At 42.9% G+C, this 19,695-nt stretch overlaps 2 protein-coding genes and 1 non-coding gene across 5 annotated transcripts in view; all 3 read left to right on the top strand.

The window, feature by feature from the left end:
• The window catches only part of LOC115775118 (uncharacterized), a 13,059-nt gene extending 11,470 nt beyond the window's left edge, over window positions 1–1,589 (top strand). The window contains exon 10 of the mRNA XM_030722626.1: window positions 1–1,589. This exon is cut by the window's left edge and continues 139 nt beyond it. The gene's annotated coding sequence lies outside the window, so the exon portion shown is untranslated.
• A 3,611-nt stretch (window positions 1,590–5,200) lies between these two features.
• On the top strand, window positions 5,201–5,274 carry trnar-ucu (transfer RNA arginine (anticodon UCU)). Its single transcript has one exon. It is a non-coding gene; the product is annotated as a tRNA-Arg (tRNA).
• Window positions 5,275–7,244: 1,970 nt separating this feature from the next.
• The window catches only part of kirrel1a (kirre like nephrin family adhesion molecule 1a), a 29,547-nt gene continuing 17,096 nt past the window's right edge, over window positions 7,245–19,695 (top strand). For all 3 annotated transcript variants that reach the window (XM_030722667.1, XM_030722666.1, XM_030722665.1), the window contains exon 1: window positions 7,245–7,531. In XM_030722667.1, coding sequence (XP_030578527.1) covers window positions 7,486–7,531 — 46 coding nt within the window. In that variant the 5' untranslated portion in view covers window positions 7,245–7,485. The remainder of the gene's footprint in view (window positions 7,532–19,695) is intronic.

The raw sequence follows: 19,695 nt of genomic DNA, 5'->3' as shown, positions 1-19,695 counted from the left end.
AAAACAAAAAAAAAACGGTGGAAGCTGCTGCTGCTTTATCACTCAGTGTGCAGTACAGCTAAAATCTAACTTCATGAGGCTTATGTGCTGTGAAATGTTACATTGTATGACATCCTTATCGAGTGACATACCAAATATACTAGCTTTTTAAGTTAATTTCATATTCACATCAATACTCCAGTATCATTTTGATTCCTTATCATGTTTTGTTTACACACTGAAGTGGTTCCCTTTTTTGGAAATGCTGTCAGTTACACAATCAAGCATCCAATGACATCCATTTTAGTACAAGATGACAGTTTGATAGACTGCGTTGAATAAGGCCTGTATTGCACTGGTGAGACTCCTCTGGACCCCGCTGCTGCTGCCAGAGATGCAATAAGGACGACTGCAACCTTATCAACAGACAGTGGTAATGGACGGCCATGAGCTGGGCATGGAGTCGCATCGAGTGTTTGTAAACATTTGCAGTGAGTCATTCATATCACTGCGGAAGAATTTTGGCCCACTCTTCTTTGCAGAATAGTTTTAATTCAGCCACAATGGGGGGTTTTCGGGCATGAAGGGCCCATTTAAGGTCATGCCAAAGCATCTCAGTTGGATTTATGTCTGGACTTTAACCCGGCTACTCCATTTCGGTTCTCTTGACCTACTAAGAGGTAGAATTGCCGCTGTGTTTTGGTCCAATGTCCTGCTGCATATCTGAAGTGCCCTTGAGCTTCAGGGCACAAACTGATGGTCAGACATTCTCCTTCAGGTTTTTCTCGTAAAGAGCAAAAAAGCAGCCTCAGACCATCGCGCTGTCACCACCATGTTTAACTCGAGGTGTGATGTTCTTTTTATGAAATGCTGCGTTCGCTTTATGTCAGATGTAACGGAGCTCAGACCTTCCAAAAAGCTTAGCTTTTGTCTCATCAGTCCACAGAATATTTTTCCCAAAAATCTCGGGAATCACCATATGTTATGTTTCTTGGCAAATCTTAGACGAGCCTTTGTGCTTTTTTTGGCCAGCAGCGCCTTTCTCCTCGGAGCTCTCCCATGGGTGGCCTTTTTGCCCAGTCTCTTTCTTATTGTTGACTCATGAACTCTGAGCTTAACTGAGGCGAGTGAGGCCTGCGGTTCTTTAGTTGTTGTTCTGGGTTCTTCTGTGAACTCCTGGATGAGTTGTCAGTGCGCTGCGGCCTCTCCTGCGAAGGTTCACCACTGTTCCAAGTTTTCTCCCTGAAACATGAAACTGTGACCAATATTTCACACTTTTTCACAGCACTGTACGTCTCCCACCTGTAGTCCCAATGATGTCTTAATGTTTTTTCTTTATATTTGTAAATATATGAGTTTTGCGGTGAGGTATTAATATGGCACACTTACTGATTAGTTGTGTAGTGGGCACTGTTTCTGTCATGTAAAGTTAAACAACACAATAACTGCATTAACTGGCGTTATTTTATAGCTGGCTTGTGTGCCGCACATAAGAAACAAAGACATATCCTTTTATTACCTTTATGTCTTAAGACTGAAATTAGAGGTTGTAGTGAATGTATGACACAGTTGCCTATTACAGTAAGAAAACAAAACAAAAGAAGCAGAAAGAAAAAAAAAATATGGCTTTGAGAGAGCCAAAGGTTAGAGCTACACATCCTTATGAATCATCAGTCTCATTGTTTGGTATGTTCAGGGACAATGGTCAGGGAAATGCCTCACTCTTGGAGGACGGAAATTCTGAGGTTTTTATCAGAAGAGTCTGATGATTTAGCTTTCAGCAGCACCAGATTATTTCAGCAGGACCAAAGCAGAAAGTATCAGCCTTAATCAAAACAATATCAAGGTGTATTTTCTTTTAAGGCCTCTGTGATTTCCAGTGAGTAACCTCAGAGATAAAACTGCCTCGGAAAGCTTCTTTTTGTTGTTTTTGTTTTGCTGCTTTCATCAGAGAACATTAACGCTGCTTATATTCGCCCCTGAGTTGTCGTGCCAGTCAGGAAATGTTGAACACTTTGTCCGATTTTCCCACCCCACCTCAGTGACGCTCAAGGTCCAAGTTATGGTTCAACTTCTCCACTGATTTCTCTCATTTTTGGAGCTTTGAGATGTCTGTAGAGCCTGGAGGATTGTTCTGTATAAAATGTGGACAGGAGGCCAAAGGGTCCACTCTCTCTGTGACTCGTGATGTGGTGATACGGTTTGAATGTTTGGATGAAATTCTTATGGTGATTAATGCCGAATGCTACTCATCTTTAGTTTTTTAACCTACTTTATTCTACTTCCTTTGATTAAAAATAGTTTTACATGTGAGATTTCATGTTTTAAAAAACTGTCAGTTTCACTCATGTTGAAATTCCAGAAAACGCGTTTGTTTGCTTGTGATTTCATGTAGCACCTGGAGCCAGCAGCTGCTTAGCTTAGTGCAAAGATTTAAAATAAAGAAACCGCTTACAATCACCTATTTAAAGCTCCCAAAATCCTCACACTGGCTTTTAAATGTACTCATTAACATGCTTATGTCATTTCTTTAGTCAGTGCAAAAGCCTGAAATGTGCAACTTTAATTGTGTAGCATGTAGATAGCTCTAAGTCTCAGCAAGAAAGTGAACAGATGTATTTTCTCCATGTGTTTATTATCATATTTTCTTTTAAGTGTTTTTAAAAACTGTACATTTATACAATCCTAGCAAAAAAAAAAGGACATTTGTGTTATTTCTTTGTGTTGTAACAGTGTTTCTTGGTATTAAATCTTATACTGTTGGAAAGCCTGTTTATTTCCCCTTTAATAGTGCCGCATTTGTAAGGAAAGTGCGTTGTCATCTTGGAGGATAGAGTTTGGTCCCAGACTGTGAAGATGTGAGATTGTCACTGGTTGCAGAATCTGTGAGGCACTTGAGATTACCTCCAATGATGACAAGCCTGACTGTCAGCACCCGGGGTACCAGAAGCTCAAAACGAGAGTCGATTGCAGAATAAGCTGTTTGGCATTGGCAGAGAAGATTTGCAATGGGTGCAACCCACAAATGCCTTTTCCTTACAAATGTGGCAAGCATGTTCAACAAACTCTGAGTTTGAAAATAGCTAAAATAAATCTGAATGGATTAACTCTTAGATCAGCTTCTCTGAATTTTCAGTTCCAGAACGGCTGATCAGAGATGGTCCATTCAGAGATTATATGTTTAGTTCCTGTTTTGCCTTTAAAAATCATAAACCCTCCCCTGAAATAATACAAAATGCAAGCCTGCAAAATGCTTCAGGCAGTCACACTCACCAATATTCTGTACTCACTGTCCTTAATTCACATAGAAACTGTATTTAACCTGTAAAATTTCCCTCTAAACATACAGCTGTTGGTGTGCATCACTTCCTGCTGTTTGAACCCCTTCACTACCCCAGCGTTCACCTGTAGGCTTTGGGAGCATGTTTATTCATCACTTTCCAATTTCTATACACCTGACCTCACATTTGCAGGAAGGAATGAAATCCCAGATTGGATGCCAACTCTGACTGCATTCTGCCTCTAAGCATTTCCAAATGTGAGTTGTCTGACTGAACTACAGTGCAAGACTGATACAGGTGCATAGTATGGTGTTGTGATGCAATCAGGGTGTATGGAGAAGCAAAAAAGTCCGAATAAGTCAAAATTCTACATTTGTAGCTTGTAGGAAAAACATGTTTCACTTTGTCTTGATCAATTCTCATAGTACGTCTTATATTATTATTTTTTTTGTATGAGTATTATCAGCAGTATGATCAGTAGTCAGAATTTCACAATACTGAATTTCATACCAAACGGTTTCTCAAATCCACTTCTGCAAATCTTGTAGTTGCGGGTATTGTGATGGCGTCAAAATTTAAGCAACACCAGAGATTCTTAAGCAAACCGAGTAAACGCAGATCAAATTCCGCTAATCATCTTGACTGATTGAACAGAAATCAAAACCGAGGCACAAAGGCAGCTCTGTGTATGCTGCTGGAAGTAAGTCCACTGCTTTGTCAGAAGTTTCAGGTCCCCTTAGTAGTAAAAGCACAGTGAAACTCCAGAAGAACGAGTATTTCTTCAGTAAAACAAGGAAGTTGTGAAATCTGCTTTAAATAGATAAATATGTGACTTTTCGTGGAGAAACCCAAGTTGCTTTTCTATAAATGGCCTTCCTTATGTTTTCTGTGAAATTGCCAGCTTCTGGTAATTTTCGGGCAATCTTTCAAACTCCCCTAAGCACGTACCCACGTGATTCAGTGTGAAGGCGCTCCAAAAAGCCAACTAAGGGCAATGAACTGAAATCTAAATATCAGTACTTATTTTCAAGCTGAGGGACATGTCTGTGCTTGTGGACTCTCGGTCTTCTGTCCTGTGGATCTGCATCAGTTGCATTAGTTTGGGGTGGATTTCATTTGTATTGTTTGCAGGACAAATGGCTCCCCAGCTACCCATACGGGGCAAAAAAACAAACAAACAAAAAAACGGGGTCTTTTCTGCATCCATGTCACTGACATTTCACAACTACAGTGTAGATGACATGAGATGAATTGAGATGTCACAATGTGGTGGTTACTAGCGACTTGTACGGCTTGTTTCTGATGCAATCTTGGTGTAATGCTAGTCCCTTTACTGAGTCTGCACCATCATCACAGAAAGATACGAAATAAAAACGCCAGTTCGTGACGGTGGGGCATACATAAATATGAAACACCACACAAACTGCTTAATATTAGAAAGCTATTTTATTTTGACTATTAAACACCGTCCGCAGAAACATACGTTTTATTTATGTGGCGCTTAAGAAAAGCATTTAATCGTTTTCGTTATTAACTCTGTTAACTTATCGACACTCACCTTAATAAATATAACATTTGCTTATTTTACTCCCACAGGAACCATTTTGGCTCTGTATCGGCTTTTTTTTTTTTAGCCAGCGCCAAGGTACCCTGAATAAAATCAGCGTCCTGGTGGTGCAATTTCAAACTTAAAGCCCTAGTTACGGATACGCATTAAATCATTAACTGGAGTCGCGGTAGCTTTTATTTTTCACACGCCCGCGCCACATTTCCGCTTGAAAACCAGCCTGCCTGACGCAGCAACAGCGCCCCCTCGTGGCCAGTGATGGCACAGCCAACATGTCGGCTCAGAGTGGTCCTGATGCTGCAAGGATACAGAATGGCAGTGTGAGAGGATGTGAAGTATGTAAACCTTGCCAGGCGGGTGTAATCCTGGCGCAGTCTCTGTGGCGCAATGGAATAGCGCGCTGGACTTCTAATCCAGAGGCTCCGGGTTCGAGTCCCGGCAGAGATGAGTCACTCTGTGTGCCACACGGCAGACCTGCGGTTATTTTTTTATCAGTAGGAGGTGCAGATGATGTTTTGATTGCAGATTATCGTCCTATTAGAGCAAACCGTAACTGCGAGCTCAGAAGGCTGATGTGAAAGAGCACATCAGAACACAACACAAATATAACCTCATGTACAAATTTAATGCAGGAATGTTCAAATGTGTATTCTATACTGATATCCTAATAGGATTTGTTTATGTTCTCCCTTATCTTAAGGCTGCACGTTACTTTACTTATCCCGCTTTCAAATTCCGGTGCCTTTTATACTGCTTTCATCTTTATTTCTCCTTTTTAGGAAGATATAAACCAATGCAAACGATTATATAGGCTATACATCCTTGGATTTTGAGCATCAATTTTTAGTACATTTTGTGTTCAAAAACTTCAGTGACAGTTTGATCAATTTCAGTCACCCATCTCCAAAATAACAATCGGAGATCTAGTACTGCGATGAAGCTTCAGAAAAGAAGCAACCACGATCATAAATAAATAAGTAAAACATTTAGACTTTCGATTGTAGCCTGTGCAGTGTATTTATAGCACCTCAAAGTTTTTTTGACAGCCAGAATGTAGGTGCATTTTATTATTATTATAATAAAAAGCCGAGTATCTCGGATTCTAATGATTCACATATTTTACCATTATTGCACCCCGCCGCTAACGGTCCAGGTGAAATGTTTCAGCGTGTGCCTGCACGCGCAGATATTTTTGGGACACTTGTTCTGGTTGAGCTCAGAGACCACGCAGGGTCGCTCTGGGTCGAGAACGCAAGGGGGCGCTCCAGCATCAGCGTAAAGCCACGCCGCCTCTAGTGAGTCGGGAGGAACCAGCTCACTGTGGAGACCTACTGAGCTGTGACAGCTACAGTAGGCCTGTCACGGGAATCCGTCACCAAAATCTGTCGCCTACATGATGTGACAGGAATAAGGACACGGTCTGTTTGGTCATCACAGTGACATCATTGCACAGAGTGTATTATTCCAGCGAGTAATGATGTCTGTGCAGATTTCTATTGCTATAATATGTAATATCCTCTTGCTATAACCCCGCACTTCTAGTATCTCCTCATATATTTTAACTGCAGAGTGCTTTTCTTTTGCTCATAGCAAAACGCATAATGCACGATCCAGGCTACAGCCTACAGATTTCAGTGTTATGGAATTTGGCTATAACATCAGTTTATTAATCCAAGCCGTCTGTATTCAGACTAGTGTGATAACTGTCTGTTCAAACAGCTGACCTCAGCTTGACCTTTATGTGTAGATATTCATAATTTTAGAGTTACACCTTATGTCATTACCTAATGCCACACAGTAAGCAGCAGAAAACAAGCAGTTCCGGCTACAGCAAATGTGTCAAAATGATTATGCCTCTCTAAGCTGGTTTATTTATTTATTTTTTTAACGGTGTTGGCCTGTTAAAGATCCAGAGGGAGAGGAAAGGGGGCAGTACGTTGCGCTGCTGACGTGATAGAGAGAGGAATGTGCCGCTAATGAGAATATGACGTCAAGTCGGACAGATTACGGTTACGACAACACCGGAAATAGCGCGTGGTCACGCTGGGTAAACTTTTATTTTTATTGTATTTTATTTTAGCTTGTTTTATTTTTCAGAAATCGTTAAGATGAGCACATTTGAGTTTTTTAAAAATGTTTTTACAGGTCTATTATTTGAAATGAGCTTTCAAATTTAGTCAGAATTTCCTAAAAACTAAAAGTAATACAAATTTTAAAAAGTAAACTTACAGAAACCCTAACAAGCATGCAAATGTTTCAATGAGGACAGCTGGCTTTTCTGATCATTCCTATAGTGCTTCTGAGTCAAATGTTTAGGAAGCAAGTTCCCTACTTAAAACCGGCTTCGTCGAGTTTTGTTTTATTTTTGAAGGCTCCTACCGGAAGTGTAGCATGCCATCGCCGCTCGCTTAACGCCCCCGGAGTGTAGTAGAAAACGGACTGTCGCTGAACAGCGGAGGAGAGCGGTAAAGAAAAAAAGCAGTGAAATGTTGTAAAACCCAAGCTAGTTCAAGCCTAGTAAGGGGGCAGACGAGGAGGGACAACGCCGGAGGATTATTGTTCCTTGTATAATTATCGTTAAAGTCTGTAAACTCCCGCTTTTTGATGCTGTCCGCACGGAGGTTTGAGCCAATAACGGACTTATTGGTCGGCTGAACCATGCAGAGGCTGCTGCTCCTGAGTTTGGTGCTGAGTTTTCAAACTGGTAAGACTGCATTTACTCTCTTTTGAAGGTTGAATAACTAATATATTGTGTACATCAACGGAGGCTTAAAACACACTGAGCCTCTCGTTAGTTTTCATTGCGTGTGTGTGTGGAGAAAATAAAGAGGGGTATGAAATGATTTAATTCCTAGATGAACCGCAGCAATAGATCACCTTGTGTGCGTGCACGTGTAGCTGCGTATGAGCACGCGGAGCACGCGCGAGTGTGACTGCGTGCCCGCACCGCAGCAAGGGATCGCCACTTTTTCTTTTTTTTTTTTTAAGGATTATTGTCGCGCGCCTCTGGCGTGCAAACACAGGGTCGACTGTGTGCGTGCGTGCATCTAACTTGAACGTGACTGGTGCCGCGCGTTCACCGGCCTAAATGACCTTTTGCGTATGACAAACTCCCAGCGCCGTTATTCAGACGGGTTGTGGTGAGGCGCTGAGGACGTGACGGGAATGACAGTGATTGACCAGCGCTGCTCTACATGCCAGCAGCACTTCCACGCTGCTATCGCCTCTGAATGGCTTGACCGTCAATGAGAGCTCTGCTACCATCTCCCGTAGTGATCCTCTGTAGTGAAAGGCAGCCTTCTCTCCCCATCTCTCTCTTACACACCTCTCTCCTGCTCTACCTGTGCGCCTGATCCATTTTCACCCTCTACTTTGGCATCCTTTGTGCATTTAAGCAGCAGCAGCTCTGCATCTGCCACCGACGCCCCCCACCTCCCCACTCCCCCACCTCCCAGTACCTGTGGGGTGCCAGGTAGGCTATTGGCTTATGATAATCACAGCTGTAGCCGAGTTGCTAGGAAACAGGAGGCTGAAGGAGGATGAGGAGAGGATAATTTCTCTGAGCTACCTGTTTGATTGAGGCATATCTGTGTGTCTTTGTGATCACACAGCCTCAGCAAACCTTCCATACCCCCCCATCATTGTCTATCTTGGATAACGGGGAGTATGCATAGCTGGCTGCTGGCCGGCCAGGCGACCACTTCATCATAGGTAGGGGGCGTGTTTGGAGGAAGGGAAGGTATAGAAAAGGATGATGTCACCATGTCTGCCAGGCTTTGTATCACACTTGTTTTTTTTTTGGTTTTTTTTTTGCTTCTGCTCAGCATCCACCCAGTGAGTGTTGATGAGGGTTCACATAAGCACGCAAGAATCTTCATGTAGTAAGGAGCAGGTTCCGCTTCATCGACATATTTTGCTAACCATTGCAACACCACAACCGATCCCCCTCCCCTCCATCCTGACCCCTTGCTACTGTCACATGTCGTTCCCATTTATCCCCTCATGAACCATTCAGTCCACATGACTGAATGTGCATGAGACACACTTGCCTGTTTTACATGTGTGAAGCCCTGCATCCCATTGTCTGTTACAACTGTATAATCCATTATTACTCCATGTTGCTCTCTCAAACACAGACATATCTGCTCTCTAAAGGCTTTCCCTGAGACGTGATTAGTAGGAGCGTACATGAGGCTGTCTTTCTAAGGTCTCAAATTTTGCCCTGAGATTTTTTGGCATTGGGCTACAAAAACAGAAGAAGAGCTGACATAATCCAGAAAGAGCTGGAACTGATATCACCTCAAAAGAGATAACAGTTGCTTTTGGTTTGGTTTGGGAGGATTTTTTTTTTTTTGCTTTTGATCCTAGACTCTTATCTTTTCATTAGATGAGTAAAACAGTATTTCATAGCCTGCAATTTGCACACATATAATTGCCTACTAGTGTTAATGATTGGATGGTTGTTAGTGGAGCAGCTAATTAAAGCTTTGGAATATATCAGAATGTTCTGAGGTATTTAAAGTCAATGCAAGCAAGGCCCACATCAGTTTGTCTGTACTAGCAGCAGGAGTGATTGATTCATTATCCCAGCTTTGTATCCACATACCAGTCTAGTAATAAGTCCTAAGCAAGCACTGCCATTAATGCTGCTGTTAAATGTTACTGCATAATCAATCATTGCAAACTCACTCCTTTAACTTACTAATGAGCGTTCAAGCCCTGAGGCTGGACTTGCGGCACTGCACCTACAGCCAGACCCTGGGCCTGAAATGCTGACTCGGACAAAGGCTCCAGTGCAGGTGTACCATTTGTCAGCCTCTGTCCTTTTGTGCACATCCAGGCCATGAGCTGCTGCTGCTGCTGCATCTGCTACCCGTACTGTACTCTTCAGCCCTGAATCACACAGCCGGGCTGTGAATCATAGACCTCAGACGGATTCCTGTGTTGTCCTCAGCTAAGAAAATATTCACATGTTGGAAGAGTCAGACACATTCAGAGGGGGTTTTACACCAAGAGAAAGAAGGGTTCCTCAGGGGTTGTTTGATCAGAGAAGCCGCGGTTCAACTACTATATGTTAATGACTCAAAGTGGGCTGTAATAGCTCAAATAAAAATGAAGAATTAGGAAAGGCTCATAAAGAATCCAGTGTGGTACTAAAACACTCTGTTAAAACTGCTGATTTACAGTATTACATACATTCTTGCCAGTAATAGGCATTTCCTTTTGAATAAATTCATAGATTTTTCCATCTCTGATTCAGGCATGAATTTGTTTCTATTCAGATAATGGCTATGAGAGATTAAAAAAAAATAAGCAGTACTAGCAACTGATGAAGAATAGAAGTGCCACCTACAGAAACTTGTCCTCCAAGTGGATTACCACTTACACAACTATTTATAGCGGTATGATGCTTTTGAGAACTCACTGCCAGGCTAACAAACCGTTTTTGCAGTCCTATACTGAACCCTTTCTGGCTCAGAGTGTAGATCCGGAGTGACAGACTGTATGTAGCGAGGCAGAAGTCTGTTTTTAATTTTGATCCCAGTGAGCAGCGCTATAGCTCTGCTGCATCCTACCGTTAATATGCGAATTGAGGTCATGGTTTTTATGCGATTCCAATGAAGCCTATTTACCAAAAAAGCATCTCTAATTGACATTAGCCACTGAAAGCAATCACTGAACCAGCTGTAATATAATGTACACGTATGCCTGTTGTTCCCCATTGGGTTCCATTCAATCAAGAAATTCTTGGCATCTTTGTCCCTGCGGGTGTTTGTCAATGTGTGACATGTTGATTGCTTCTCTCAGTTGATATGTTTGTTTAAGGGCATTCCTCTGGACACGAGTGTCCTATTATGTTTTTTCAAGTGGTGCTTGGGAGAAGAAACACGCTCGCCTGCTTTCGGATGATCCAGTAAAAACCTCACAGAAGTATTTAGTTGGATAATTCGCTGTCAAACTTGTGGTTCGAGATGAAGTCAGTCAAAAGTGGGCACGTTTCCTGTGAGCATCCTCAGCAACTATACACGTACATGTTCTTCAAGTGAAGCCCCAGGATTTAAAGGCCTCATAATCTGATTGTGTTTGACAGGCCGGCGGCATACAAGTTATAAAAAGAAAAAAGAAAAAAAAAAACTTCCCCTTAAAAATGTTTCTTTATGCAGAGTCCCCCAAGCAAGAGAGGAACACTTTATCACATCTGACTGAGTCTATTGGCCTTGTTATTTTCCAAAACTGCACAGCCACATTCTGTAGCGAGAAACAATTTGGAGTGATGGAGGGGTTACACCAAAAAAAAAAAAAAAAAAACCCAAAAAAGCTTGTGGAAGACAAGAAGGGGGACAAAGAGGGGGTCGTCCCCGTGGGCAGGTGGGTGAAGCAGGATCAAGAGTGATTACACTTTTTTTTTTGTTTGTTTTAGAGGTGGGTGGGTGGTGGGGGCAGTATTGTAGTGTGGGACGAGGTTGTGGCGGATGAAAAGAAAAGCAAGCCAGGAGTGAGGAGAGAGGGACGAGGACGAAGGAGGAGGAGTGGTTGGGAGGCCAGCGGCATAGAGAATGGGACTATTACTCAGGCTTGACTGCTCCCTCAGTGGGGACAGTGAAGCTGCTCATTCACACAGAATATGGTCGAATCTGGTTCAAAGGCTACATTTGCGCTGGAATCACGAGTGATTGAACCCACATCTGAGGTGCCAGCCGAGCGCTTCCCCTGCTCTGTCCCTGCTGAGGTTAATTGCCATTAGTTGGTGTCGCTGTTAACTTTCTTTTTGCTCTTCTTTGACTTTCTATCCCAGCGTGATCCCTTTTCTGCTTACCAAAGTTCATTCTTTCTCTTAATCTGTCCCCTCCTGGACTTTGTTTTTTTCTGTTTGACTCCCCTCCCCTCCCCTCCCCTCCCCACCTCCACCACCACCACCATTACTTCTTCTCTTTCCATCTACCCCTTTCTCTCTCTTGCTCTCTAATAAGTTCCAGATGTGGTTCTTGCATTCCTCTGGTCGGTGGAGAGAGAAAGAGACGGGGGGGGGGCAGCGGCGGGGAAGAGTATATGAGTCGGGGGAGGCAGTGGGGGAGGGGACAGGAGGAGAAGCACATGAATTAAAACAGGGAGCACATGATGAGGAAGAGGAGCCCATGTACTTTATCACACATAGCAATGTATGCTAGAAAACATGTGCATACACAGGCACACATATAGAGCAAGAGAGAGTGTGTTAGTATGTCTGTATTGTTGGGTGTCGGGGAGGGGGGGGGTGGTGGAGGTGGGTCCTGTAACCTCAAAAGTTTTGGGACATTCGCCTCCTCCTCCTCCTCTTCTTCCCTCTTTCCCCCTCCTCCTCCTCCTCCTCGCCCCCTCCCTCTGCAGGAATGTGGCTGACGCTGATGATGTCACTTCATTTCTCTGCTCTCCCAGTTTCTGCTCCTCAGCAGGGACAGGGGCTGAGAGAGAGAGAGCGAGACAGAGAGATTTGACTCGTTCCATCCATCTTTCCTTTATGATAACAGCATTAGGGTCAGCCGTCTAACTAAATCGGTTACCACAGCACCGCGACGCTCACTGTCCTCTTGTCATGGAATATAACAGCCTGCAGGCTAAATTGTTGCGGACTGCAAATAATGAGCGAGCCTTCTATTAGTTATAATAATCATCAATGGCTTTGGAGTCCAGTCCTTAAAACAATGTTCTGCACATGCATTATTTTGTCAGACTGCAACTGCCAACTTAATGCTATACCCTCAAGGCTAAATTTACCATAACCCAGTGTACCCACGTTCTTAGAAGCAGATTAACCCAATTTACATTTTGGCAAGTCATCACAAGTTGATGGGAAGATACACAGTACAGCCAAAAGTATGTGGACCTTGAACAATAACATAGTATAACTCCCGTCCTTTAGGGAAATCTTTCCACAAGACTTTTCGCGATTTGATCCCAAGGTTGGGATCAACTGACGTTAGGCGATCTTCCAGTTTATCCCAAAGGTAGCGGCTACAGCTGAGTGAAGGGTTCTGTGCAGACCAGTCAAGTTCTTTCACAACTGATAACATGATAAAATTGGAAAGGGTCTTTCCCAAACTCTTGGAAAAAAGGTGAAACACACTACTGTATAAAATGTCACTGTGTCATTAAATCATTTTCTCTGATTCTCTGACCAAAAATACAAGTGGATTACAGCAAGGGGAATATACCTGTTGACAAAAAAAAAAATAGACAAACCAGCAATGGCTTTTGGATGCTTTTGCATTATATTTGACATTTTATTTTACTGATTCAGTGCTTGTCACTTTGAAAATCTGACTAGGTGAGTAATCAACATGTAAACTGCAGCTGCACACATATTTAGACAAGAATTTGGATGAACATATTGCTATCGGCTGAGCTGGCCACCAATTTTTTTTTTTTTTGGTGGGGCAAGAGTTTTTTTTTTTTTAATTTAAGTTTATTTCACAAGTTTTTGAGTTCTGTCTGTGTTGCAACATGTTGCCTAACACAAATATGGGCTTACTTTTGGCCCATGTAGTAAGCTACAATATCGACCAATCACTTAAAAAAATCTGATTTTTGCTATTGTGAAAGTATTTTTGTCTGTATTTCTTATTGTCCTCATTCCATGCTTTCTAGCCTTTTTTGGTATCAGCTGTTAACAAAGATGCTTTCTTCTCAAAGAGACAAAAAGCACTGGAGGTGATATTGGTGCGTGTGTGTGTGTGTGTGTGTGGGGGGGGGGGGGGGGGTATGAATATTACTACACTCTAGCAGGTCAAGGCCCCCAGCTTTTATGAGATGGTTTTACTGACAGATGACATTGCAAGAGGCTACAGTACATACCAATAAAATTAGATTGCTCTGGATTGAATTAAAGCAGACCTTGGAAGGGGTGAGTTATCGATGGGATGCTGCTTGTAAAATAGTGTTGCTGGATTCTGTCTCTGCACCATAGTGTAACATGCAGTGGATTGAGGGACCTGCTGAAAGCTTGCCTGCTCAATCATGAAGGTTTTTGGAGGCAGTGTGGCTTTAGGAATGGGGTTGCTAACCATAGTCAATGGGGATATACTGCTGGGAATCATAAGTTCATTATGATATTGATTGTGCCAGTGGCGACCCATGTGCTGCAAGCTGCACAGTGCATTTCTGCAGAATAGCAGCTTGATATGTATGTATCCTCTTGTTCCAGCTTATCCAGAGGACAGCTATTGTTAGTTCTGCTCACCCTTGGTTACAGCAGAGTATCTTTTGTCAGTCGCTCGGCACGCTGGCCGCACAAAGGCTCGTGGATTACCAGCGACAGGCCGGCTTTCCAGCGATTGAGCATATTCATGTGGCCGTAATGTGTCAGAAGCCTCATCCGTGAATTATCATATTACCCACCAGTGATCATGGGGTTGCCATGGCCACTGTGTCTATCATTGTGTCAGTGGTCCTCACTGGGCTGTAGCCATGGTAACAATGTCTGTAACAGAGGTTTGGTACAAATAAAGCTCTTCAGATGTGAAATGTATGAGAGGAGCCCCGGAGAATGGAAGGGTGGCACACACTTTGCCTGCGCAAACATTCAAAGAAAATCACTGTGCACACCTTCGCAGGAGCACGTGCACACAGTTGTAGCAAAATGGGCAAACAAAGCCTGAGGAATAATTTTCCCTCACTGCTATTTCCAAATAAACCTGCTTCCAGAAGAAGAAAGAGATGTGTGTGAGGATAGAAACTCAGACCAAGACGGGAACAAGGTGGAAGGTGGAGGGGAGAAGGAGTAATAATTTCTAAGTAAGATGCCTGCCAGACAAAAGAAAGTGAATAGGGAATGAGCACGGGGCATGACCACAAAAGAGAGGAAGAAAGAGAGGGGTCGCTAACTGCACGTAAGGGGGAGGACGGCTAGGTAAGATGACAGAGGAAAGGAGTGAGCAGGCAGACAATGCGGCAAACAAAGGAAGGAGTCCCTGAGTCTTTCTGTTTTTTCTCCCCTCTGCCCTAATCTTCCCTGTGCTCCGTCCCCACCTTTGTGTTTGACTGACATGGTGTCAGCAGGCGCCGCGGGTCGCCTCCTTTCACTCGCTGCCTCTCTCTCCATCTATGTGACTTGCTTGTTCCTATAGCGCCGTCACCATGGTGATCAGTTATTATGGCCATCCTGCCAGGCGGCCATGTTGTTGAAAGAAGGCAGGCACAGGTGGTAGAGTTCCCACAGCCAGACACTTGAGTTAGTGCTAAAAAAGGTTTGGCTGATTTGTCATCAAATTAATTTTTTTTCAATTAATTTACATGAATTGATAGTGGAAGGGAAGGGTTGTTTTAATTGTTTTTAAACAACCCCAAAATGCCTGTACAGCACTTTGGTCAACAGAGGTTGTTAAAAATGGGCTATAGTAATAAACTTTGACTTGACTTGACTTTTGTCAGGCAAAAATGCAAAAATGACGGCATTCATCTGCCTAACCATCAGGGTTTGGATTGATGGTAGACTGAATCAGATTTTTGTACTAGGTTTGGGTGATATGTTTTTGCCAAATTTGCCAATCTGACAATATTAATCCCACAACAGGTGACTGCAGATAGGTGTGTGTGTGAAATGCCACACTGGTGCCTGTGCAACTGGTGTTCTGTTCCATGGTACTTAACATCCGCCATACAGTGCCAGGTCTCCACAACACTGCATACGCTAGTCATATTGGTGATGTCAGAGTATCTAGCTCAGCTCAACAAAAAAGAACCGAGGCCTCAGTTTATGGTGCTAATCAGCAATTTCCGGCATTCCACTTGAAGTTGAGTTTTCATGAAAGCAGACCGCTAGTATACCGTTTCCATTAGTAGAAAAAAATCTGAGCCTCTTTTGCGCTCAGCACTGTGAGCTGAATATCTTTTGTCGGGTCGAGGAAAAAATATTCACTTTTGGATAGAACACTTGGCTTGTGACTCACTTGTTTCCCAGGTGTCCAATCACAGTGGAGGAGGGCGGGACAAATTTTATACCAACCAAACGTTGCATCCTATTTGTAACAGAGCTGAATAACACTGGAGGAAATGTTAATACAACTGCTCTCTGAGTATCCATGCAAGCATCAAAGATTCATATGAGAAACAATGTTTGGATTGCCATGGGTCTTCTAGGTAAGCAGCAGTCAGCCCGAGTCAGGTACTTGGGATACATTACTTCCATGAATGTGCCTCCAAAGCTCTCGCTAGTTGGGCATTTTCAGAAGAGCTGAAGCTCGCAAAAAAAATGCTTTGGTGTATATACCCCTTCACTGGAAATGTAGAAATGGAATAGACCAGCATTTATATAGCAATATTGTTGGCTTACTGATGACTCAAAGTGCTTTAGACTACGAGATGTTTATCTGCTGGATCACATACATTTTGTGTTAGCAAAACCTTTGAAAAAAGGGTTGATGAAGAACCCCAAAAAAAAGACTTAAAAAAAACCCATCCATCCATCCATCCATCCATCCATCCATCCATCCATCCATCCATCCATCCATCTTCTTCCACTTATCCAATTCCAGGGTCACAGGGAGGCTGGAGCCTATTCCAGCTGTCATAGGGAGAGAGGCAGGGTACACCCTGTACAGGTTGCCAGTCTGTCACAGGGAGGACTTAAAAACAGTTATTATATTTCAGAGGCACAAGATTAGGTGGGGATGGGTGGGATAGGTAATAACAAAACAAAATAAATAAAAACACTGGTATTGCAAACATTGGTGCTGGTCCAAAAATACACAACAGGTGCTTCCCTGTTGTTGATTGAAATACAAAAACAAAAACAAGTAATTTCAAAGATGCCACCATAGGCTTGGGGATGGGATTCTGATGTCACAATTTTCAGACATCTATTTGACTTAACGTAGAGAAAATTAAAAGAAAATATAATAAGTATATTTGTTTAATTTAATTAATAATTGTTGCTATTTATCAGGTATGAAGTATATACAAAACTGTATATAGGCTACATAGTTTGTGTATGTATACATCTCTAATGCATAGTGCTGTATGGCATTAAATCGTCGTATCCCCAATCCAGCTTTTCAGGAACAAAGAACCAACAGCTTCTGTGTTTAGTAGGTTTGGGACTTAAATATGAACACACAGAGCATGTATAGACTGACAGACCAACAGCTACATGTATGTCATTTACAGCAAATAGTGAGAGGGCGAGTCAGTGCGACTCCTATGGCTGCAACTTTGTACTGAAACAATGATGTCATCCTCCATCACACTTCACAGCTCAGCGTCTGTGGACCTCGCCGTCTCTTTGTTCTCCTGTTCCTGCATCTCATTTTCAGCAGCCCCTCCATAACACCAACACATCGGCCACACACAGCGGCGATATGGAATTAGAGAGATAACAGAATCAATTTGGAGGGGATTGATTAACAGTGAAGAGAGAGGGAGTGAGAGCCGAAAGAGAGAAATAATGAGAGGCCAGTGTAGCCGTCTGACTATTAATTGAATAGGTGGAGGGAGGATGAGGTCATTGAAAAAAGGTTTTTTTTTTTAAGAAAATGGGTGTACCGAGCACAAGGGAGGGTTTCATCAGACACACAGATGCACATACGCGGGTACGCTCACAGACGCAGTTGTACAGAAAACTTTTTTTTTGGGCAGTTACTTTACACGTCAGCTGTTGCTATGGTGATGCAAGTCGGTGATCCAGCCGAAGCTTGGATTGGCTGGAAAGGAGCGAGGGAGAGGAAGGCAGGGGGACTTTGTTGGAGGGGTACGGGGAGGGGGCTAGACACAAAGATAATTAGATCGATGCATAACAATCCATACAAATGGCATTTTATTTAATAGCATCTAATTCAGTGAGACTGAATGCCACCAGTGAAGCTTTTGCCAGAGCTATGTATTGCGTGGCATCACTTCCAGCTTTGTCTCATGTCCCACTGAGGTGAGGCAAACATGTATTTAAAACGTGAAAACAAGTTTTGACAGTCGCCGCCTAACAGCAGAGTGTGTGGCAATTTAAGAGGGAGTACGTATAAGCAGCACACTTGCTAAAAATAGTCCTAAACATCTTTGCACGCATAAAACCTTTTAGTGATTTTCAAATTGGCGGTTCATTACCTTGCTATTAAAACACCACTGCATGGTGCGAGAGGTGCTCTCAGGCTAAACTGCTGTGGTAATTCACACTATGGCGGCTTGTGGCCATGCTTTTGGTGAGTCACCCGGCAAGGCAGCGTGCGCTCGCCTTTGGCTTTGTCTGTGCTTTGACAAGCAGAGGTTGGTGTCTCAGTGTCTGCAAGGAGCTGTTGTCCCCAGCCCCAGATTAATCCTAATCCCTTACCAAACTTTGACTAGGGCTGTGTTTAATCCTAGACCAAGCTGAAACCCATTCCCAGTGGAGATGAAGATGCGCCGCTGACTTGACGGTTTACGCCAAGCTGTGGTGTGATCCATGTTCAGGAAACCGACTCTGTGTGTCAATTATATGTTTGGGGTTTAGAGTGGTTGTGTTTATGTGTGTGTTGACAGGAAATGGTTAGCCATGCGGTGAAGGTTAGGTCATCTTTGCAGCCTGTTTGTGCGTGTGTGTGTGTGACATGAGCATGTGGTCGCATCCCTTTGTGACCGTAGTCTGTGTGTGGACAGGGTGCTCGGAGTCTCCCGGTGGCGTCTTGGGGATCGGTGACTCAAGGAAATCAGGACACACTCTAAATTTGTCACTGCAGCATAACCCACATAATGAGAGAATACAAGCTCCCTTGCATACACTCTCCTATCTTTCCTTCACTCTGAGTACTCTCCGCTTGTAGATTTCCTTCTTTAAACACACAGACACAAGCACATACACTCATGTTGACAAGTGGTAACTGTGTAATATGGAAATCAGAAGGCGACGAGCACATGTTTAAATGAGTCAGTGTTTTCAGTCCTCAGCCTTTGCATGGGTGTTTTCTCTGCAGATTGTGTAGCCTCCACTCAGGAGTATTCACTTTGGATTATGTTTTTGGTTTACTGAGGGAATACCTTCAGCTAGCACAGCAGAGATGGTGGAAGAAAGGATTTACTTGCCCTCAGGCTACTGTCGAGGTTGCGGGGTAGTTTAAACCCAGATAAACTCTCTTTACACCATGTATAACTGAGAAAGGCTTGTCAAGCTTTTTTAAGATGCTATAAATCCACGCTTCACATCCCAGTAATTAGCTTTAGAAAACGGCAACTTTCATTTAAAATGGGGTGCATGCAGGAAATTAAAGAGCAAATCTACCATTGAAAATCTACCACCTACAGTTATCTTTTTTGTAATGGCAGATAATATCCAATGATAATTATTCCCTTTCTCCCTTAATCACCTCTGCATTAATGCCTTACTTACATTAACAGCACAATGGATCTTTACATACTGTAACATGTCATTAGAAATGGCTTGTGAGAAACTGATTCCAGCCACTCCTTTGATTTATCTCATGCAAAGGGAGCCATCCCACACCGACAATCGCGCTACAATCAGTATTTCTTTATTTGCAATGGAAATGAAAGGGGTTGTTCATAATGATAATCCCACAGAGAGTTATTACTTAATGTGGCATTTTTGTGTGTTTCAGCAACATACTGTATATAAGAGATGGACCTAGCCACTGTGACATCACCGTCTGATTTTTGCAATCTTCGTCTGAAGCCTTGATGGCTGCAATGTAAAGACATAGATACCTGCTTGTTAGTGCTAATAAATGTACAAATACAATACTAAATTTCAGAATTAGCAGGAAACAAACAGAGCTCAAAGGAACGTTAATCTGGGATTGGGTGCATGGGAGTATCTAACATAAGTTTTCTTCCAACTAGGCTTTGAATTGGAACTTCCTTATTTACTTCAACACCCTCAGTCAAGCCTGTGTTGAGCACCCTTTAGAAGAA

Source organism: Archocentrus centrarchus (assembly GCF_007364275.1).
Source record: "Archocentrus centrarchus isolate MPI-CPG fArcCen1 chromosome 18 unlocalized genomic scaffold, fArcCen1 scaffold_23_ctg1, whole genome shotgun sequence".
In the NCBI taxonomy this organism is placed as follows: Eukaryota; Metazoa; Chordata; class Actinopteri; order Cichliformes; family Cichlidae; genus Archocentrus; species Archocentrus centrarchus.
This window is presented reverse-complemented; position numbering and strand designations above follow the sequence as displayed.